The following is a 22,804-nucleotide window of genomic DNA, read 5'->3' as shown; positions in this document are numbered from 1 at the left end:
ATTACCCCTCACATTTCATTTCAACACTCATTACCACTCCGATTAAGATCTTGACTCTTTGCCACTGCCCAACTTTAACATGTGGGGAACTTGCACGGGTTCGGCCTCCAAAAGAAAACGTTTCCAAGGTGTCCTTTAATGCGAATATGGTCTTGGATGAACAATCACACTCGGTCATAAATCTGATTTCCAACACTAGAGCTCCGACTGAAGCATTCATGAGAAGAAATATATCTCAATCTTCTAATTTATATTCCACAGACACGAGCTCACGATTACTCTCACCAGATAAAAAGAAACGCTAGAGATGCAGCCGAGTTTCAGAGCTCAAGAAACCTGACTTCGTCAAGTAAATTATCAAAAATCCCAGTTCACAGAAGAAGCGAGAACCACCTATTCATTTAAAACTGGGGATTGCGATGACTAGTTATGAAGGGGTAATCCAATCGAATAAATGCTTGCTAAGTATATTTCCCAATGGGTATTGGGATAAGTATGGATAAGAAAAAGAAAAAAATGCTCACTAATTTGGCTCTAGGTATAGATACCTTTGACTTGTAGGGACCTAATTAAAAAAAGTAGACAAATATTTTCTCTAAAAACTATGAACACCAACAAAATCAATGGAGGGCTTCTTTATAAGACTATTAAAAGTAAGGACCAAAATAAATTTTATCCTAAAACATTTTAGACAAATATCTAAAATGTAAATTAATGCTCTGTATGGATGTATGGATGAGTGAGGGTATGGGCTGAGCTATAAATCCACCGCTCAATACCGATCTATAAAAATTAATAATATAAACTCAACCAAAAAGTAAAATTATATTGTATAGATCATATTTACAATTTGTAAGATATTAAAAATTAAATTGAATATAATTATAAACGCAAACACAGCCCAGCTGAAATATTACATTTGATCATTTACTTGCATTGCCAAAGTACCAATTGCTGCTATGATTGTCGTTCAAAAAGAAAGTTCTTGTATACACACAAGTAATTAATAAATACAGAACGAGGGAATTGAAAGGAAAAAAAAAATGGTTATACAGAGGTCGGGTCGGGATGGGGATGGAGGGTTTGAGGTGGAAGTTCAAAAAAAATGGGCCTCCAAGATTTACAGCTATTACTGTATTCGTTCCTTTTGCTTGGTGCCATCACTGAGAATCGTCTTGTGTGGCATCAGTATCTTCATCCATTGCATCATCCAGATTTTTATCCTCAGCAGGTTTGTCACTACATTCAGTCTCTGTATCCGACATAGATCCACCTTTGGCACATTCCTCATTATCATTACTGTCAGAACAAGCCTCCGTATCTGAGTTAGAGGAAGAACCGAGTCTCTCCTTTCCTCCATCACAATCACCATCCACATCAGTGCCAAACTGATCTTTTAAATCAGGAGCAACAATTCCAATCATCTCACTTAATGCTCGACATTCACGATTCCTTCGGATGGCTACAGCATCAGAAGATGGCGTACTTTGACTCTCAGCCACTTGACCATTAGAATCATGATGATCAGCACCACGTTTCTCATTGTCATCTCCACTTCCAGGATATTCATTATCGCCATGGACTGAAGGAGCAGTGCTGCAAGCCCAACTGCCAACAACTTCCGAAGCTAAAAGGTCTTGTGTTCTGATTATGCCTCCAGGTTCCGTACCTTCCACATCCCTCTGATTCTCAGGGAGATTACTTGATTGAGAGTGATGCAAGCCATCATGATGAATTGTCTGAATGCGCTCATCACCTTCATGCACACAATCTTCACCTTCAACTTGCATTGTGTCCCCAGCCACAGAGCTATATTTGTTCAAATCAAAATTCCTCTCCCCATCAACACCAAGGCTTTCTGTTTCAAGAACTTGCTCCGTTCCAATGGTTTCTCCTTCCAAAACAGGTGCTGTGCCAACTCCATCAATTTCAGAACCAAAGCCGCACTTAACGTGATGCTCAGCACTTGTAAATTCTTCCTCTTGAGTATTTTGGTCTTCTTGACTTCTGGTATCACAGTCATGCCTCTCAGTGACACTTGCTCCATCACTAGAAGTAACAGTTTGGTTCCTGTCAAATCTCCGAGCTGAAGGACCTGAGCCAGCCTTTGCCCTGCTGTTGCTATGATGCCAAGTCATTCCATTTTCTCTCACCAAATTGCCATCCATGTTCCTGGGATTTAAATTCAGATCAATATCCACTGATGTGTTATCATAATTCTCCTCATCTTCCAATGTCCTTTGCATTGCCTTCAGTTGTTCCTGCTGCTTGGTAAAGAGTCCAGATATCTCCTCGGTCGTGGAATAAAATGCCCGCAGCTGTGTCTCCCTGCATCAAAGTCATATTTTACAAATTTACAATGACACAAGGCACCATATATGTGTGCGCATGTGTATTGAAAACCATACAACTTTTAGTTTTCTTACCTAAGCATTATTCTTTCCCTGGCACCTTTTAACCTCCGTCTTTCAAACTCAAGATCCCGCATTGCAGCATTTATCTCCAGTTCAAGGGTAGAAACTTTAGCCCAAGCTTCTTCTCGAGCCGCCTGCTACCAACAAGAAATTTTTAAGTCAGGTGATTGTTCAAATAATTCCTGGCAACTCAACCACACTAGTATTCATTATTAAGCAATCTCGTTGGAATTGATAAAATTGAATATATAATTTACAAAGTCTAACAAGAAGACTCTGGCTCACATGCCTCAACAACATATTACTGCTGATAACAAAATCAAAGCAATTCATCTTTTCAATTGGAGATGAATTTACAATAGCAAAGAATGAGAAGTAGAACATATATCTGTCAAGAAGACATTTAGAAATTAGAAGTGAAAACAACAATCATACTTACATCACGGAAAGGTGTGGGTGTTGAGGTCAGAAAGGACATTGCACATCACAGTTTAAGTGCTCATATTGAAATTCAGATAATTTGACGAATTGAAAAGAGAGTATTCATATATACCTTTTCGTTCTCAAGTTCTTTCCTCAGCCTATACGTTTCTTGTTCGAGTTCATCCACTCTCTGCTCAACACACATCATAGCAACACAGAAATCAGTTCCAGAATCAATTTGCAAGGGGCTTATGGCATGGCAAATCCAAGCATCTAATATGGAGGTAATATTACTTTTCTTCCATTTGCCGAGGCCAGTTGCTCTTCACAAACTTGAGCTTCTAGCTGGCGAATTTTATTGTCAGATGCAACCAATTTTTGCCGCGTTTCTTCCTGTAGGATAAGATATCGAGAGCAGATGTTAAAATCATTCATATATGATTTTGAAATCAAGTGAAGTTAATGCAGAACATACCAGTTTGGGCATCAAGGTTTCTACTTGTGAGCACCACTTTTTCTCTTTTTCCTGAAAGGAAACGAATATTTAACAATTTTCAATGAAGTAAACACCTATAATGTCCATACATAAAGGATAATAAAATTTACAACCTGAAGCTTATTGATTTCTTCTTGCAGCTCTCTTTCCCGTTGCAAGGCAGCATTAGATAGTCGTTTGACTTCCTCTTGTGCCTCAGACTGAACTCTCTGTACTGCTGCCTTTAAATCAGAAGTAGCCTTTTGCCTTTCTTCTTTTCTCTGATCTCGTTCTTCTTCTAGTTGTGCCTCGAGTTCAGCTATGGATGCCTTTTGACTGAAAACAAAAATTCAATTCACTACTGTATTAATAAATATTCTTGAACAGTTTTTGCATATATTCTCAAGTGAAGTATCTGTACAGCTAAAGCATAATCCATTCATTCCCTCTGAAAGTCAAACCAGACTAACAAGAAAGTACATGACTCATTGTTCAAAGTCCACCCCACTCTTTTCACCGCTTGTGCTGATGCCCAATAGCATTTAGGTAAACAATGGACATAAAAGAAAAGAAACGAAAAGAAAGAAGAACAAGAACAAGCATAGTTGAAAGATTATTATAAGTGAAAAGCAACCAGTCAGTTAAGGACATGTTATCCACTTCTTTGCATCACTTTTGACAATGTATGCTGGAAAGATAACTTTGAAACCCGTGATTAATGCATAAATCTCTACAATGTAGCACAGGTAATTGTTTAATAAAAGTTCCGAAATAATAATACAGGAAAATATCATCAATCAGCTTGAGCAAGTCCTTACCTCTTCATTACTTCATTTGCTTCATTACATGACTGCCTAGAAGCAGTAAGCCTTTCATTAAGGTCTTCCAAGACATGTTTTTGTTCAGCTGATATTCTATTGACCTCAACAAGCTCCTTTTGTTTGGCATCCAACATATTTTGCAATTCCTTAATGTGGTCAAGGTACGATTTTGCAACAGATTCTTTCATCTCTTTTATTTCCTGCAGAGTGAAACATAAATATTACCTCAAAAGTTTTGAAGGGAAATGGCTATCGCCCAATCACAGTTCAATTGAAGAAGGTTGCAAAAAAAAGGAACTTTTGAGGTAGTCCTACCCTCTAGCGTTGCATTAATTGTCCGCTGCCCTAGGTCTCAAGCCTATGTTGATCGGAAGTGAAGACATTTACCGTAGGATTATATGGGTACAAAGTTTTGAAAGGAATAAACCTAACTCATAAGCTACAATTCAGGAAAAAAGAGAGAAATACAGCTTGAATCCTCACTAAACAACTCAAAATAAAAAAGTAAACAAGTTAAATATCAAAGCTAACCAGCTTAGACATCAAAATATTTCCTTAACACGTCAGAAAAACTAAAACTCTTCATTAGATTAAAGCACCACTATTTTTCACTATGCTCAAATCAGATCATGACAAAGAAGACCTTTACAAGAGCATACATTTTCATGACGATCAATGGTATTTTGCTGCTTGTTGCGCAAGGTGTCAATTGTAAGGACTTGATTTTCCAATTGCTTCCTTAATTCCTGCAAGTTGCAATACTTAACATATTAAAATTCCATTACAGAAACTTTTGATGGCCACAATTCATTAAGGACTATCTAAGCCATCAATAATAAAGACAGGAATCAAATTGATGATACCTTGTTTGACCGTTGAAGAATCCGAAAATCATCAAGAGATATAGGACCCTCAGGAGCACCAATTCCAATACCTTTCATTCTCTTGTTTTCCCCAACAATATCCTCTGTGCACAAAAGTAAGAAAACATCACTTTAAGGTCACAACCTTCAGAAGTGTTTTATGCAGATTGGCAATCATACCCAACAAACCCCTGGTCCAATATAAACATTGCATCATGGTTGCCACAAAGAAGAAGACTAGAATATGTCTTAACTAATACTTCTAATGTCCCCAATATATTTTAAAAAAAAATAGCAGCAAGTGCAGAACCCACATGTCTAAACATAAATACAGAAAACAAAATATTAAAAGAAACATCACAAAAGTGAACATCCGGCGTAACATAATGAACACTGATAAAAATACCTGCTTTTCTTTTTGCAACTGCACCTTCCATTGAAGAATTGGACCTAACAACTTCTCGATATACAAATGCAACTGCAAGTTCTGTAACCACGCAACACGTTAAACATTAATTGTCATGAATCTCACTTAAAGTTCTCTCTTTCATATGTTTTTCCTCAATGCATTCTTTTTTGAACCAATCACTAAGGACAAAGTAATTGGTCCTGGTAGATCAAAAGGCAAAAATCATCCTACCATGCTGTGGAGGAGCAGCAAAGGATATAATATCCCCATGTTGAACTTTGGCTTCAGGGCTACTCTTAGTCAGTTTCTTCCAATTAAGATAGGTCCCATTCGTACTACAAAAAGGTTTTAAGCATTCAGAACACCAAATTTAATAAATGTCAGGGCGACAAGGAGTTAAAACGCGCAAACAATCATAACAACCTCGTATCTTTCAAGAAAACAGTTACATCAGATAACTCGGCCACGGCATTTTTCCTGAATATTTTACAATGATTGCCGCTAACAGCATTCGCTTCAACTTGAAACCGCGTATCCTCAACTAACCTTCCAATACAATGCTCCTCCCCGGTCAATACAATATTAATACCCTAATTCAGTTAAACAAAACAATTAAAAAAACGTCAATAAATCAAAAATTAATCAAGAAATGAGAGATTAGACGAAAGATTAGGGTTTTTGAAATCTTATTACCTGAGCGCGTTTACGGGCGTGACTGGAAATAGCAGTGAGGACACCCCAGACGTCAGGATCAGGATTGGTGAGAGGTTGAGAAGTGAGCTTGGAGGCTACTGAGAGTATGAAATCTTTGGGTGTTTGTGGTTGATTCTTGGGCGACGCGTCATCCTGGGGGTTAGGGCATGGAGGGGCATGTTGTGAGGAGTCTGATTGTGAGAGTTTTTGAGCCGACGGGGTCTCAGGGTTTTTGTCTCCTACCACCATTGGAGAGGGAAAGAAAATGGCGGGGATTTTGAAAACCCTAGTCTGTTGTGTATTTTTATGTGAGTAATGGGAAAGTGACTGGATAATAGTTGAGACTGTCAGTAGCTTCCATGGGAAGATTGGGGCTCTCTCCGGTTAGGTTCAGTGAAATTACTGCAATTTCGGATAATATTACTGCAATTTCGGATAATATTATTGGGCCTTAGCCTCTTGATTAGGAAATCATTATAAAATGGACTCGGCTGTTGGGCAGTGCATATATTCCATAATAATAGTTAATTATGACTTTAGTCCCTATTGTTAACGCATTTAATTAGCTAGTCCTCTTGATTTTGAAAAATACTATTCCATCTCTATATTTTTAAAGGTTTATTCCATGTTATTTTTCAATTTATTTTTTTTATTTTCTCGAAAAATAAAAGAGAAGTATATAAAATGGAACACTTGATCAAGAAATAACTAAAAATATATTTTTGGAACAAAAACTCTCATATTCTACATGATTACACTATAATTAACTCGATAAAAATTCTAAGAAAATAAATGAGAAAACTCCATAATAATACGATATGACTAAACCTATTATTATTGTAATTAAAATGATAAAATACTAATTTCAAACGTTTGCTGTTATGTTTTTTTTTTCATTTAATAATTAAAGATATTTTCAGATAAATTTATGCATCAATAAAATCAAATTCTTTTTTCGAGACGATTTTAATACCCTTTAAAGAAAATTATATGAATCACCAGCCCGATTAAAATTGTAGGATTGAATTGTTCTGTTTTTTAGGAAACATTTAGAACGCTCTCAATCTCTTCCCATGTTTGCTTCTTCTTTCCTGGCTTAAATCCATATTTGTTAATGTTCAAAGGTGAAAGGCGCGATATCCTGGAGTTCAATGCCAAAATCACTTCGGAAACACAAGAACGTATCCCTGCAATGAACATTTCGGAGCTAAAGGAAGGCCATTGAGCATTTACCATCATTTGAAAAATCCCCGATGCTGCTCTCCATTATCTTCTCCCGTTCTTTAGCATCTCTTCTGGAGCGTGGTAGACCTTCAAAGATTTTCGCAGTTAAAGGTAGGCCGTTGCACTTTCACACTACGTCTGTGCCAATTCCTTCCATGTCCGGACGTGATATGGAACTTCCATCATCAAATGCATATTTCGCAAACACCAGCCATGCGTCTCCTTCAGTTAATTCTCGTAGACGACGAGTTGGAACGGTGGGCTTGACTGATGCTATGCCTACAGTACTGCGCGTTGTAACAGCAATCCTTCTTCCTTGGGCCTCATATTCATCTACCAGATGACTTGACAAAAACACCAGCACCTGATCCAAGCTGGTCTGAGAGCTAGCTTCCACCTCCAATCGCTAACCTTCATAAGCAATCTAATCCAACAAATCCCTGGCTGCTTCATAATATGCAGTATCTCTAAGCTCGTCAAGCCACTCTTTCACATATGCCTTGGTGATCTGCTTCTCCTCGGCATCGTTGAGAACTTCATTAACAATGAGCATAAATATCCTCAACTTCTTCATTAGCCTACCGTTAAGTCTTTGCGCTTTGAAGAAGTCAAGAACCCGACGAGAAGCCATTCTATCGAACTAAACCTGGAGGGAAGTGGATAGAAAAGCTCCTACTAACGCAACAGTCATGGCTTGTTTTCAGCTGCTTGTGAAGGTATGAGAGTGAGAGAGAAAATGGTGGAGGAAACAAAGAAAAAGAGGAATCGAGATTGATTAACCTTCGAAGTAAGCAAGAAGTGTGTTTCGTTTTCTCGGTGTGCCTATTGATTCGGAACATTACAACACTTTCCAGCAGCTAAATGCCTTAATGCGTGGGCTAGGGGTTTACATGGAATCGGTTGGTTTAATGACGGAGGCCCAGTGCAAAACAAAGAGAAGTGAAATTCGGTAGGCGCCTCACTTCCTATCTCCTCTCTCTCTCTGTCTATTCTTTCCATGGCTCACTATACGCTTTCTACTTTTCATCAGCAGTCATTTCCGTCACCTTCTTCCTCGAATTTCCACTAAACCAAGACACTTCCAAGCAACCATAAACCATCGTCAGAAAAGGACTTGCAGTTTTAGAAAAGGGGTTCATCGTAAAGCAATTTGATCCTTCTACACTAATCAAATATGATACTGCAACTAAGAGGTTGATGAAAATAAACATCGCCCAGCTGGCAAAAAACTCAAAACCACTACGTGATCTTCTTGTTCCCTGGTCTGTTTTAAAGAAGCAAAGCACTGCCATATACAAGCAAAACTCGCAATCCATAATACATATGATTAACCTCACAATGATTATATTTCTTCCTAACAATGATACCAAAAGTACTTTCTTTAAATGTTACATTTCTTGCGGCATAGAAGATTTTGCTTTACATTATCCTGCAGGTAATACTCGGTGCCCGACTTTGGTATCTCCTTGATAGTGCTAATTAAGTTCAGCTGTTACTGTTATGAGGTGAAAAGTATATCCAAGAGATTCAATCCTAAATCAATGTTACAAACACGGCAGTGTGTATCTCACTGCAATGATATCCAGACATTCTGAGGTGGCAACTAGCCAGCAAGTGGGTTAGCATGTATTGTCACGCGATTGATCCTTATCTCTGCAAGAGGTCTATCTCCTGGTCCTGTTTGAGTCTGCACAAAACCAAACAGCAGTCAACGTTGCTGTATCTGGTGAGAAGATGCAAAGGTAAAACATGTATCATGAAAAGTAAAAATCACAGCCCTAACACGAGTAACAAACAACAAGGTATATCAATCTTTTGAACAGAAATTCACTGCCCCAAGGCTAACTATCTCCTTTTCTTCCAAACAGGGAAAAAGAAAAGAACCATTGACAATGGCTAGCACAGCCTACCTTTTCCATGATATCAAGAACTTCAAACCCATGAATTACTTTTCCAAACACAGAGTACAAACCATTGAGATGGGGTTGCTTTGCATAATTTATGAAAAACTGGCTTCCATTAGTATTCGGCCCACTATTTGCCATTGAGAGTGTACCCCTCGCATTATGCTGAAAAGAAAAGAAACAAAGCATCAGTCATTTAGCATTACCCGCATCACACAATTGGCATTAGCATATGCCCAGTTCTAAATTGTATAACCTGTTACAATAAATGCAGTATAGTAGTATACAGCAAAAAGCAAAACAACGAGAGCCAATACAACTAACAGTCTCCAACTACTCACACCTCAGTCTGTTGGCATTGATTGAATTGGAGGATGATGATAAATCACCACACCCCAACCAGCTACTTAATATGTTTTGGCTATCTTGTGACCATGCAGCCAACAAGAGAAAAAAGAAATCAAGTTTATCATTGTCTAAGCCTCAATATCAACCATACTCTTGTTTCGTTTTAGAATCCTTGAAGTAAATATCCTTTATAGAGGCGAGGGCTTGGTTTGTAAGGTTTACAAAACGGGACAATATTGTCTCCAAGGATAACACAAGCGAACCCACATCCTCAAATCTTACAAACGTGGATACCTTCATACAAAAGCAACAGCTCTATTAAGAATTCTTAAAGGGTGACAATAAAAATTCCCAGAAAATAAATTCAGATTGCAGAATGCATAAAAAAGTTAAGAAGCTTCAGACAAGATATATTAAAATACCTTGAGAGATTCTCTGATCTCGTCATTGAACTTCTTTCCCCAGATACTAGTCCCTCCTTTGCCTGTCCCTGTTGGATCTCCACCTTGAATCATAAACCCTTTAATATTTCGATGAAATATGGTTCCATCATAATACCCACTAGCACATAGAGCCAAAAAATTCTGTAAAAAAATCCAAAACAAAGCCCAAGAACTATATGTTAAGCTCTTTAACTTAAAACCTACTTCTATTTCTAGGGTTTAAGAACTTGGAAAGAATTTCTAGTTACAAACATAACTCCTAATTACGGCAACAAGCAACAACACTAATTTAATCTTTCAAGACACAGTTACCGACTGACCTCGGAGGCTTTGGGAACTTCATCACATGCGATTTCGCATTTGATATCCCCAAGATTTGTGTGAAGAGTGACCGACTGCAAAGCAAAGCAGATAAACAATTCGTTTATTAGTTAAACGAGGAATGCAGTTAAGGAGTTCGATGAAATTTCGTAGAGAAAACTAACCATCTGTATGGTCAATTAGCTCCCAGATAGGCAAAGCCTGTTTGTTTTCTGGTCCTGGTGGATGATAACAGCTTCAACAGCTTAGCGTTCGATACCTTTGAAGAGGAACAGAGCGCAATTTATAGAAAGTGATAAGGGCCCTATTGGGGTTTATGGTTTTGGGTCGTGATTTGTTGTGAGCCTACTGTAAAACTGGGCCTTTAGACCCGTTTCAATTGACGAAAGAATTAAATCTAATAACCTTAACATTGTTTTGAAATTGATCTGCTTTACTAACCCCCACCCATTGCCTGAATCTTGAGCTACGATCTGTATCTTGAACAATGTTGAATCCTAAACTAGTTATTAATAAAAAAAATAATTATTAAATAATCTAACTAGCTTTATAAATAAATAAAAATATCAACTTTAATCAAGGGGTCTTTTAAACATTTTTATCTCTCAAGCACGGTTAAAACACTAAACTATCACAGGAAGCAACGAAAATGAAGTTTTTTTTATTTACATTTTTTTTGTTACATCAAGTGTCTACGGGAAAATTTTGTATTTCACATGTATAAAATATTAATAGAAAAAACTGTGGTTGGCCATTGATGCACGTTGGTATCATGCCATTTATATTTTATATACAATTTTATTTTTATTTTTTTAATTATTTTTTATTTTTTAATTGATTTTTTATTTTTTGATTAATTTTTTTTCTTTAATTTCATTCTTACTCATCAGATTTTATATGATTTTTATATCAATTTCAGTACTTATTCTTTTTATATTTTTACACCTTCCAATAATTAAATTTTGTTTAAATTTCATCCCATATCTTTTTTTTTTCATGTCGAATTGACCCTCATTATTTGTTAATGATATTTATTTTATTTTGAATCTTTATTTTATTGTACTTTTTAAAAGATTTTATTTCTTGATATTTTTTTTACAAGGCCACAAGTTTCAAATGTTAACATAAGCTGACTTTAATATTTTTTTATGTCATTTCATAATATTAATTTTATCATTCAATATTTGGTTATTATGAAATTGGTCATTAGCGTTTGTTTTTGCTTTATTTTTTTGTATAATTATCCAAAATTTATGCTCATAAATTCATAATCATTAGTTTAGTAAATTAACTCAAGTTGATTTATATTTTTTTAATTTTTAATTGATTTTTCTTAATTTTATTAATTGAGAATTGAGAATCGTGCTTTAAAATGTATTTTTATTTTTTTTCCATAAAATCACCACAATCTCGTAACATAAATCACAAATTTTACATCTTAACTTGAGTAATCTAAATATATTTTGAAAACAATATTATTTTAATTTTTTAATCAAATTTTGTTTTTTTTATCCCGACTTTAAACTTATCAGACTAATTAGGTCATCAAATTAATCTCTGCATGTTTTAAATTTTTTTACCCCTCTTGAAAAACATGTTATGATGCTTTTCTTGCAACGTGCAGGAAGCAGCTCCGAGCTGCTTCCTTTGTTCCTGTGTTTCAAACGCAGTATTGCATGGACCCCATGTACAGTAATAAACAGTTGTTACTTAACCAAACAGCTTACACAATTTAGCCGCGAAAAACATGAACACCACCACGTAGCCAAACGGGTTCGTAGCCTGACATGCTGCTTTCGACACTCATTACATTTTTACTTGTATCTACAGGAGACCAAATCAACAGCACAATATTTCGAGGATATCTATCGAGTCACCGACATTCAAGAAATTCACGAATTTAAAAAAAAAGAAAAGGCAAATAAACACAAAAATTCAATGTGATTCGAGAAAATCCCAAAGCAACTAAGACGGTAAAATATAAAACCAAAAAATTAAATAAATTAATTTTCAATCACACCAAAAATTTAACTCATTTTTTATATTAAAAACTATTTCCATTTAAATATACAAAAAAAGTTTTAAAAAATCAAATAGAATTACAGAATCCATACCAATCGAAACCTTAAACAACCAAAGCAGTTTATATACTAATTTTGTGACTCTTCCATTAAAAAAAAACGCATGCCCAGCAGAAGCTGTAAGTACTTTTAAGTTTAAAAAACAAGGCTTGTCCTGTGAAGCAAATGCACCCACCATATCTGGTCACTGCCAAGAGTAGACTCATGCTTTGAACATTTTCAACAAAACATTATGACTGAAAATAAATAAATAAATAAATATATGTATATATAAAAAAACACGTTGGGATTCTGGCTTTCTGCTTTCTAGCCAAGCCCATTTTGCACAGAAAAATCACCATCCTAGTAACATCTATACTACCCTTTTGACAAACCCCAAAATAGCACGAACTTCGAGATAGTGGACCCCACATTATTGAAAGGGTTGATCCCACAACATCTCTCCACGTGGGATCCCATCTAAATCTAACAGTTCCCCAAGCACCATCACAGAAAAACGAACAGATCCCTACATTAAAATAATGTAACGCGTAGCACTCGATGAATGAATACAACAATAGGAAAAGTACTGCCGCTAAAATGCGCAGCTAACTCACCTCACCTCACCTCACATCACCTCATCACTGATAAATTCAAAAACAAAATAAATTAATAATAAAAATAATCCTCTCTAACAAAATAACAACTCAAAATCCAATAACAAATAAAAAGCAAATTAACTGAGCTAGATAATTACGATTCAGGACATGAGAATCGAACAAATTACAGTGGCAAAGACAGTGACCTGAACAGGTACACTCACGTGAACAGCAGCACTACCATCCGCCGTGCTATTCTCGGATCCAAACGGCGCGTCAGCTGGGGCACCACCAGGCGTCTCCACAGGCGGAGCAGGGGGTGAAGCAGCGAGAGGAGATGGAGCCTCAACACTAGCCGGAGCTGGACTCGATGCAACCGGACTCGGACTCGGACTCGGTGCACTCACCGGTTCCCCTGCCGGGGCTGGAGACGGAGCTTTCCCGAACAACTCAACCGGTAGCAGCACATTATCAACAGTGAAAATCACAAGCGGTGTTGAGTCAAGGACCGTTTCAGCAACTCGCGACGGACCGATTCCAGTGTGTAGAGTCACCGAGTCACCCGCACTTGTAACCGTCAGATCGAACTTACCTGCACCGTTACTAGCCAACGTAGAGATCGGGTCTTTGCTAGTTTTCAAACTCCCAAACGGACTGTAAGTAGCCGTGGCATGGTACTGTAAGAGCGAGACTATTTCAGCATTGGTGAGCTTGCTCAGATCAGGTACTCCAGCAGCCTTGAACGCCTCGTCGTTTGGAGCAAAAATAGTTAAACCTTTATCCGCCGCTGACTGATACGTTTTAATGACACCGCTAGTTTGTAACAAACTCGCAAATGTTTTGCATCCAGCCTTTTCGAGTAACGCCGTAATGTTCACACTTGAAGGTGTTGGAGCCGGAGCTGTTAAAATCCCTGGAGCTATAATCGGCTGGCTGATTTCAAGAATCGAAATATTATAAGGGACTTGCTTCACAGATTTGGTGTAAGAGGAATCAAGTTTCGAGCCGGGAGCAGCGGAGCCGAAGCCGACTTTACCACCTTGGAGATCTGTAATGTTGACGAATCCGAGGTTACCAGGGGCATTTCCAGTAGTTTGGTAGAGAGTGGTGGATAACGTGGTGCCTTTGGAGATCTTATGGAGTTTAGTTGGGTCATAGTAATCAAGGACAACAAGAAGACTAAGGGCGTTCTTGATGACTGAAAGTGGATGTTTGGCTGCAAGAGCAGTCATAGCCCCATTGTTGAGAGCCAAGACAGTTATTGTCTGGCGAGTGTTGATTTCATCGGCTAGTTTTGTTTGGGTAAGGTACTTGTTGAACTCGGAGTATTCCGGGAAGCCTGAGAGAATGTCGGTTATGTTGTGGGCTAAGATGGTGGAGACGAGTGCTGATAGTGTGAAGGAAAGAAGGAGAGAGTACTGTAACGTAGCCATGGTGGAATTTTGAGAGAGGGAATGAGAGCGAGTGGGTTGGCGTGGAGAGGGAGTGATAAAAAGGGGAAAGAGGAGAGGAAGGGGTTAGTGGGTAACCAGAGTTAATTGGGGTTGGGTTTAAAGCTGGGTTAGTGGTTGGGGGGCGGGGCCATGTGAGGGGCAGGCATGCTTTGGTTCACAGCTGGAAATGTTAAAGGGCTTTCTGCATGGATTGGTGGCAAATGGTATTTGCCATTGCTCCTCCTCTTGTTTGTGGGGAAAATGATAAGAGTGCCCTCACGGGTGGTTAGCTTGGTTCGTGCCACTGCCACGTGGAGGAGATCATAAAAGCGAGTGATATTATGATGGTTTTGTTGACGGAATGGGTATATTAACGGTTATGAAGATGTTTTGCTTAATTTAGGTTGTTGAATCAACCAAGGTAAATCTAAGTCAAATGATATCATTTTATTTTTATTTTAAAAAAAAAAATCAAAAGTTGACCAGGTTAGTTTTTTTAACTTAAATGATTTTATCGTATCTATATTCTTTTATAATTTAATTTGAAATTCAACCGAAACATAATTATAAATAACAATTTTTTTTATTAATTCATCAGATCAAGCTGGATTTAAAGATTATAATTTTACTGAATAATTACAGGACCAACTTTGTGGATTGAAATATAAATTAAACACCTTTCCTAATCAAGTTTAGCTCTCATGGCTGGAATTAACCATCATTTAATCAAATCTTGAATCAATTCATAAACCGGAACGGGAAGGTGCATTTACGAGGAAATTTTTGATATATCTTGAATTTGAATTTGAATTTGAATTTGAAATAACAAGAGGGGGACAAATTAACTCAGCAATTGATCCAGTAGCTGCAGGGCAGAATTTAAAAGAGAAATCATGAAGATTCTAGAGAGCTTCCAACGTCCAGATTCATCATGGCTGGAGATTAGGAGGTGGACCATCTGATATTATGCTGTTTCTGCCCATAAACGGAAAATCTGACCTGTTTTTTCTTGATGAAAAATTGCTATATGGCTGTCGATGAAAAAACTCCATGTATACACCATGTTTTCCATGGCTAGTTGGTGTGCTTGGCTGGTAGTTGCCATTCGTTTGAAAAAATAAGCTCCACATGGAACAATAAACTCTACAATACTTAAATTAATACGTTTATTCAAAAAGAAAAAATATAGATTGCATGAACTAGCTTGGCTTGCCCTAACTTTCAATGGTGTGGCCTGACTTTTCTTTGGTCTTTTTCTAATTATGGTTGGGATTGTCTTTCGCTTGATTTGTTGCTTGTTTTGCGATTGGTTAAATTTATACACTCCAAACTTAAAAAAAATTTATTAAAAAAAGGTTGTATTATTGATGGAAAAAAATAATGTTTTTTTATGTTTTAATTAATATGGATGCTCATCAGTTTGTGTATATTTTAACTAATTTTATGAATCTTAAAACTAGTAATTATATAAGTTTTTATTGATGTGAAGTTTGTGGAATTTAAATATGTAATTTTTAAAAATTAAATTTAAAATTTAATTAATTAAAGTATATTATTTAGTATTGAAAATAATTTTTTATTGTTTTGTCCGATGATGATGGCTCCGAATTAATATATAAAATCATGTGTATGAAAATTTTGTATGGTTGATGGATTGTAATAAATGATGTGAAAATCTTCCTTGCTGGTTAGAACGACGTCTCTGATAAAGTAGATTCTTCTTTGAAATTAATTTTTCATTTAAAAAACAAAAAGAAGGAAAGTGAGCTCCAATTCTCTTTATTCTCTGCTTGATACAGTCAACAAGTTCGTGATCCTGAAAAATCTGCACTCTGTTTATAATTATATTCCGTATGATCTCAAAATGCAGGCAGGCTGTCACAGAAAACAGCATCGTGTCTTCTAAAACTTTCATTGAGTAGTAGACTTTTCTCTGGGCTATGTGTGGGATGGTTTTTGTGAATAGATTTAAGTTTTTTTTTTTTTTTTTTATCTTTGGTTGAAAAAATATATATAAATTTACTTTCTTAGAAATATCTTTTGACTTGCATTAAAATCTTGTCATGATTTTTTTTTTGTCACTTAAAATTAGTTGAATGTGAACTAAAATTTTAATGATTTTTTTTAATTTTTAAAAAATAAAAGAATGATTAATTTGATCTGACTTATTCAAAAACCTATGTCAACTTTATATAAAATATGAGTAAAAAAATTTATTGAATTTTTTTAAAAAAATAATCAAAACAAGGTTGTTTTGATTATTTTATTCTTAAAAACAGGTCAACCGAGTTGACTTTCCTAACTTATGACTTGAAACTTGCATCTGATCAACTCTCGATTTGAATTTTAAAACTATGATGATAACCACTTTTATCCATGTATTGACCTGTATCAATTCGTGGTCGAGACCTTGCCCCAACTGACCCTCTATGTCAGGTTTTAAAATTATAAAAATAACAACTTTTATCCTTAAATTGTTCCAGGCCAACTTTGGCTAATCCTCCTAGTTCGTAACCTGAATCTTGCCTATGATTGACCCCTAAATAATTTTTTTAAAATTATAATAATATTTTTTTTTATTTTATATTGACTTGGGTCAACCCGAACTGACCTTTCTAACACATTACCCGAGCCTTAACCCAAGTCATTCCTCAGTCCGAGTTTTAATACTATGATTGTAGCAGTTTTTGTTCTTATATTGACTCAGGTCAACAATCAACTCCACTCGTGATCAAGGCATTGGCCTAAGTCAACTCCCGAATCAAGTTTCGAAACTATAATAAAAATCATTTATATTCTCATGTTAACACGGGTCAACTCGGGTAAACTCGACCAGTGACCCGGGTCTTGACTAGTAACCCGGGTTTTGCGACTTCCATGTTTTTATTTTTTTAATTTTTAATTATTATTTTTTTAATTTTTAATTATTTTAACATGCTAATATCAAAAATAAATTTATTAAAAAATATATTCTAATATATTTTAAAATAAAAATTATATTAAAAAACAATCTCCGCCGAAACCAAAACCGTGACTAAAAGACACCGGCGAAGGACTTCATTTTTCTTCTGTGAAGAAAATATAACGTGACAGGCAGATTGTCCAACGTCCATGCCATGGACGTGGAAAATAAACGGAAGTTAAAGAATGAATGTACCAAATCACAGGCTGTTTGTACTCGATCAAAATAGGACCACATCAGGTTTGATGTATGGTTCTCGAGCAATCACATATTTGTCGGCAGCAACGCAGCACCACACGCAAGCCAAGTCCGAAATTGGCAAAATATTATATATACTGTATGTTGCTGCTTTCCAATAGATGCCATGTGACTGTGTGCCCCCTTAACATTCGAAGCCTCTATTAAAAGGCCCACTTGCTAGTTGGGAACCCACGCTGGAATCAATTGGTTTTCCAAAAAGTATTTGGTAGATATTGGAAACACTTGAAAAAATAATTTTTTTTTTTTTTTTTAGTAATATGGATCTTTGGATAAGCTTCTGTGTATTTTGATCAATTTTACAAGTTTTAAAGTTAACAATCATATAAGTCTTCAATTGCCTTGAGATTTGTGAGATTCGAACTAGTAATTTTTAGAGAACAGATCTAGAGTCTGACCAGTTGAGCTATATTCTTAAAATTTAAAATTTACATGCGAGGCAGTCGATAAGTCAACCATTCATATTTCTATAAATAATTTAGCTCATTAACTTACCTCAACACATCGATTCTAGTTAACACACATTCATGTTATTAACTTTGTTGATTTAAACTTAAAATTTATAGTTTGAAATCATTTTAATATATTAGTGTTAAAAATAATTTTTTAAAAATAAAAAAATATATTTTTGATATATTTACAAATAAAAATACTTTAAAAAGTAATAAATAATATACTAACAAACAACCTTAGAGGATGTTTGGGATTATGGTAATAATTGTCTTTTAAAATACTTCTTGTTCGAAAATATATTAAAATAATATTTTTTATTTTTTAAAAATTATTTTTAACATCAGAATATCAAAATGATATAAAAATATTAAAAAAATTTAATTTGAACCAAGAAAAAATTAAAAAAATTAATTATTTATAAAACAAATAAAAAAACACAATGTTAATCTTAAATTAGTATAAGCGAAACTTTGAATGAGTACAAATGATTTGAGTAGTTTCCTTAGGTGGGACCACGACACGATGTTCTGTGGATTGAGCTTTTGTCAATCTTAAACTATAAGCCCAGATGTATATTTTTTGAACAAAGCCCAACTGAAACCAGTTCTTGCAAATTCCATCCTTGCGCTATCTTGGGTCAAATGAGCCCTAGGAAATATGAAGTTTCTGGTCCTCTAATTTTGAAACACAAAGCCCTGAAAAAACAATTAAAAAGACTTGACACGTGGACACTCCTTCAGGCACTGGCGTAGTCCACCTGTCTAAAAACGGATCCCACTTGTTCATGCTAGATAGTGCGGACCCACTAAACAGAAAGGTCATTGACGTGTCATGTTCTTGTCAGGATCTCTGCAGGACAAAGCGAGCACGCTGACAAGGCGCGTGTAATAAGCCATCATCAGGATGTCACGCAGCATGGCAACAAGTAGTGCTCATGTGGTGTTGTACTTCACGCTTGATTTATTTGAGTGGGGGGGGGGTTTTGAAAAGGACAAGCTACATTTTAGTTCCTGTAGATTTAGTAATATTCAAATTAGATCCTTACAAATTAAAATTTCTCACTCCTATGCAATACATAGTTAAGAACTCCGGGACGATTATAAAAACGACCTAAGAAACTAATTTAAAAAATGAACCAGTAGAGTGCGGCCAGCTATTTAAGATTGAAGAATCACACTAGAGTTTCTGGAGACTTAAAGAGATTAAACTATATATACCATGATGAAATGTTGTGAAAGTTGTAGGGTCCAAAGTATAGTTTACCCTAGAGAAACAGTCACGTGCATTTTCCTTTTGAATTTTGTCTGCAGCAAGCAAGCACGCAAGGCAGTTGATTATGGTCAGAAAATCTGACACCTCTTTAACCTCACTCATAAGGGAGATGCCCTATGCTCGTGGTTAATTAAAGAGGTGGAGCTACTGCCTTTTGTTTTGGCTTCTGAATTCACTTTTTGAAAGAAACCTCTGCCTCCCTCCCTCTCTCTCTCTGTCAATGCCCATTAAACTCGCAGTCAGGTACACAATCCTGTGTCTGTTCTTGTTTTTGTAGATACACGACAATGGAGAAAAGAGTATCTGAAGAATCAGCGCCGTCGATGAAACTGTCTCTTGGGATTGGTGCTGGTGATCACGGTGATGATGATCAAGATGATAGACACGTGTTCCCACAGTTAACAGAGACTCAGTTGCATGAGCTTAAACAGCAAGCTTTGATATTCAAGTACATAGTAGCTGGTCTTCGGGTGCCTCCTGATCTTGTAGTTCCCATTTGGCATAGTGTTGCTAGCAGCTCTCTTGGTTCATTTAGCGGTGCTGATATTTATAGGCAATTCCCAAGCTGTAAGTCAATATTTTTTCTTTAGTTGTTGTTAAGTCACTAATTTCCTGGGTGAGGCTTGTTTTAATTGCTTGATTTTTCTTGGGGTTTGAGGTTAGTGGATTTGAGCTTCAAATTGAGGTTAGTGGATTTTGTTAACTAGATTTTTTTGTGCGTCTTTAAGCTTACACATGCTTAATTAAAGACCTGGCCTTTCTTGGTTTCATGGTGTTAATTGGATTCATTTTTGTTTTATTTGAAAAAAGTGGTCTTGCTTTAAGGCGATTGTGCTTGTTTCTAATTTTTTTTTCTTGTTCCAAGGAATGTGATTAGAATTGTTTCAAGATGCTTTTGTATGTGCAAGCCTTGAAATTTGTTACTATCAACCTTTTGGGGGGTAATGCTTCTGTAACTTGAAAATATAAGTTAAGATTAATAGTCCTACACAACATGTCGCATGCTGGGACGATCTTATGTTTGTTTAGCAGAGGTTGGGATTTTTTACTCGATGTAACACCCTTTTGGGGACTCATGCTTTTTTCGAAAAATGATGTGCGGTGGGCATGGAATCTAAATTTTATGTTTGTTTAGGTTAATTTGTTATAAATCTAAATGAATTTGACCACCTGTATGAATTTGCTTTCTTATGTCAGTTGTGGGATTAAGTCCTCAGGGATTTGATTATAGACAAATGATGGATCCAGAACCTGGGAGATGTAGAAGAACTGATGGGAAGAAATGGAGGTGTAGCAAGGATGTAGTTGCTGGTCAGAAGTATTGTGAACGCCATATGCATAGAGGCCGTCAACGTTCAAGAAAGCTTGTGGAAGCTTCTCAAACTGCTGCTGCTTCTGAAAAACCATCACCTCACAATTCAAGCAAGAATTCAGACAATCCAACCACTCATTCTTCTAATTTAGCCAAAGTAAGTTCACAGATAAAAGCCCCACCTCTTAATAATACCCCCACCATTTTAACCACTTGCACCACAAGTTGCAATTCTGACATTGAAATCACTGGCGTGAGCTTGGCCACTACTGCTAATTCTGACTGCAAAAACCCCTTTACAACCATGACTACTAGCATTGTTACCGGCTACAAGAACACTGCAACTATGATCGCTAGTGCTGTTCACGCTGACATTACAGCCACTGGTAACGACTACAAGAGTAGCATCAACTTAAAGAGACACTACATTGATGACAGAAACAGTAATTGCAGCAACTCTGTTACTTACAAGGGTATAATCGACAGAAACTGCAGCAACAAAAAAATAAAAAATGCTGGTAGCAATATATCTCAAGGATTGAACTTCTCCCCGAAGAGTGTTCTTCAAGGTAGTATACATTATGTGAATTGAAATTACTAGTGCTATGAGAAGAGATTTTCACTCTAGCTTGTGTATATTTGACTATGCTTTTCAAAACAACAGGACATGTTTAATGGTCTGGAAAGAGTTAGTTAATTTCTCAGTGAGTTCCATATTGGCTTCCTTACTGACTTTCTCACCATTGTCGTTAGAGTTTATATCCAACTGAAGAAATGCGGTCTTAGTTTGTAGTTCACTCCATTCCATTTCACGATGGTGTGAATTCAAAAGTAGTGGTTGCTCTCTAGATGCGCTGAGCAATTTATCCCTGCCTCCCTGGAGGCTTCAGTCCGCAATCTAGTTAGTGAGTCCATTATAAGTTTAATTTTTATTGCTTGAGCAATCTGTCCTGTGCATTCTCATTGAACAATTGGATCATGGATTATTTGCTGGATTTTTTCAGCAGCGCTAGACTCAGGCCTCCTTTCAAAACCATTCGTAGAATGATTTTAGACTAACAGTTTGTCTTGTCGGGCCTTCTTTCAAAACCATTCGTAGAATGATTTTAGACTAACAGTTTGTTTTGTTTTGAAGATTGGATTCATACGTTCATTACTGTTGTTTTCAGTTCAAGGTTGCGGCGCCTCACACATTTACATGAATGATGTGGAACTTGAACTGGGAAGGTGTAGAAGAACAGATGGAAAGAAGTGGCGATGCCGCAGGGATGTTGTAGCTAATCAGAAGTATTGCGAGATGCACATGCACCGAGGTTCTAAGCAGCACTTGGAAGCGTCCAAACCTGCTGCAATTCCCGCTACCATGCCATTTGTCCCTGGGAATGTTTATTCATATCCTGCAACGAACTTGCCAAGTAAAGCAGATCACAGAAGCTTAAACACCGATCTCTGTATTTCAATCCCAACAAGTCCTCAACTGATCATGACCAATGATGATACAAGAACTATCAGCAATAGCAGTGACACTACCATAAGCGACACCATGGTTGGTACCTATCAAAACAAAAACCTTTCTTCTTAGCTTGTTATTTGGATTATGTTGAGTTTGTTATGAACGCGTTCCATTGTCATATGAGATCAGATATGAGATGAGATCAGTTTTTTGGTGTTCTACCGAGGAAACAAGGATGCCTTCGTTGCTCTGTTGTAATGAGAAATTGTGTAATCAACGAACACCTCATGGTGTAGTTTGTTATATTATATCTTGTAACTATGCTTAGCTCGACTAATTGGTTCTTAAATTGTCCACTAGAGATCAAGAAAAATGGTTCTTCGGCGTGCATGAAATTCAAATGGGATGTTTTGTGACTCCTCAAAACGGTATTAGGAACGTATCTTGCCCCTGCTTCTGCACAGCAAGGGGCTGTGTAGATACAGAAATCACGAAAAGTTATCTGGATATGGTAGATTCTATGTTCTACGATAATTTGCATTAGGGTAATAAAATAATTGCTTCTAGAATTTATTTTGAGAAAGCAGGTTGTTTCCTGAATTAAAAAAAAAAGTGAGAATTCTAAAAGACTTTTTTAACTTGATATCATGATAAAGCATCATTA

At 36.4% G+C, this 22,804-nt stretch overlaps 4 protein-coding genes across 5 annotated transcripts; 1 reads left to right on the top strand and 3 right to left on the bottom strand.

The window, feature by feature from the left end:
- Positions 1-906: 906 nt before the first annotated feature.
- Positions 907-6,546, bottom strand: LOC133682705 (uncharacterized). 2 transcript variants are annotated; one of them, XM_062106188.1, is made up of 13 exons: positions 6,099-6,546; positions 5,829-5,995; positions 5,637-5,740; positions 5,403-5,483; positions 4,997-5,100; positions 4,793-4,879; positions 4,131-4,333; positions 3,447-3,648; positions 3,313-3,363; positions 3,132-3,230; positions 2,968-3,027; positions 2,427-2,551; positions 907-2,328 (listed from the first exon to the last, which is right to left on the bottom strand). In XM_062106188.1, exons 1-13 carry the CDS (start codon positions 6,345-6,347, stop codon positions 1,161-1,163), a joined length of 2,700 nt encoding a protein of 899 aa, XP_061962172.1. In that variant the 5' UTR covers positions 6,348-6,546; the 3' UTR covers positions 907-1,160. The 2 variants fall into 2 exon arrangements, with proteins under 2 accessions (XP_061962172.1, XP_061962173.1); XM_062106189.1 differs by having other exon boundaries at positions 2,427-2,548; positions 6,099-6,545.
- Positions 6,547-8,589: 2,043 nt separating this feature from the next.
- LOC133681975 (peptidyl-prolyl cis-trans isomerase CYP18-1-like) lies at positions 8,590-10,648 on the bottom strand. The gene is made up of 5 exons (XM_062105188.1): positions 10,503-10,648; positions 10,338-10,412; positions 9,997-10,158; positions 9,233-9,391; positions 8,590-9,009 (listed from the first exon to the last, which is right to left on the bottom strand). The coding sequence occupies exons 1-5, from the start codon at positions 10,503-10,505 to the stop codon at positions 8,926-8,928; spliced, it is 483 nt and encodes a 160-aa protein (XP_061961172.1). The 5' UTR covers positions 10,506-10,648; the 3' UTR covers positions 8,590-8,925.
- A 2,262-nt stretch (positions 10,649-12,910) lies between these two features.
- On the bottom strand, positions 12,911-14,526 carry LOC133682428 (fasciclin-like arabinogalactan protein 10). The gene has a single exon (XM_062105779.1). It carries the CDS (start codon positions 14,428-14,430, stop codon positions 13,159-13,161), a length of 1,272 nt encoding a protein of 423 aa, XP_061961763.1. The 5' UTR covers positions 14,431-14,526; the 3' UTR covers positions 12,911-13,158.
- A 4,922-nt stretch (positions 14,527-19,448) lies between these two features.
- LOC133682528 (growth-regulating factor 9) lies at positions 19,449-22,477 on the top strand. The gene is made up of 3 exons (XM_062105897.1): positions 19,449-19,942; positions 20,573-21,256; positions 21,857-22,477. The coding sequence occupies exons 1-3, from the start codon at positions 19,663-19,665 to the stop codon at positions 22,267-22,269; spliced, it is 1,377 nt and encodes a 458-aa protein (XP_061961881.1). The 5' UTR covers positions 19,449-19,662; the 3' UTR covers positions 22,270-22,477.
- The last annotated feature ends 327 nt before the right edge of the window (positions 22,478-22,804 follow it).

This window comes from Populus nigra, chromosome 2 (assembly GCF_951802175.1).
Source record: "Populus nigra chromosome 2, ddPopNigr1.1, whole genome shotgun sequence".
In the NCBI taxonomy this organism is placed as follows: Eukaryota; Viridiplantae; Streptophyta; class Magnoliopsida; order Malpighiales; family Salicaceae; genus Populus; species Populus nigra.
The sequence above is the reverse complement of the archived record's forward strand: the minus strand, read 5'-3'. Positions and strand labels throughout refer to the sequence as shown.

Bases quoted from the DNA above. Each gene is read 5' to 3' on its own strand.
- LOC133682705 (XM_062106188.1), bottom strand. From the start codon at position 6,347: ATGGTGGTAGGAGACAAAAACCCTGAGACCCCGTCGGCTCAAAAACTC. The intron at 5,101-5,402 runs GTATTTTTATCA...TTTTGTGCACAG, and splicing joins AGTTGCAAAAAGAAAAGCAG to AGGATATTGTTGGGGAAAAC. The intron at 2,329-2,426 runs GTAAGAAAACTA...ACTTTGATGCAG, and splicing joins AGGGAAAGAATAATGCTTAG to GGAGACACAGCTGCGGGCAT.
- LOC133681975 (XM_062105188.1), bottom strand. The intron at 9,392-9,996 runs GTATTTTAATAT...TTTTCTTTTCAG, and splicing joins AGATCAGAGAATCTCTCAAG to CATAATGCGAGGGGTACACT. The intron at 9,010-9,232 runs GTAGGCTGTGCT...GGTTTTGTGCAG, and splicing joins TTCTTGATATCATGGAAAAG to ACTCAAACAGGACCAGGAGA.
- LOC133682428 (XM_062105779.1), bottom strand. From the start codon at position 14,430: ATGGCTACGTTACAGTACTCTCTCCTTCTTTCCTTCACACTATCAGCA.
- LOC133682528 (XM_062105897.1), top strand. From the start codon at position 19,663: ATGGAGAAAAGAGTATCTGAAGAATCAGCGCCGTCGATGAAACTGTCT. The intron at 19,943-20,572 runs GTAAGTCAATAT...TTCTTATGTCAG, and splicing joins TTATAGGCAATTCCCAAGCT to TTGTGGGATTAAGTCCTCAG. The intron at 21,257-21,856 runs GTAGTATACATT...TGTTGTTTTCAG, and splicing joins CCCGAAGAGTGTTCTTCAAG to TTCAAGGTTGCGGCGCCTCA.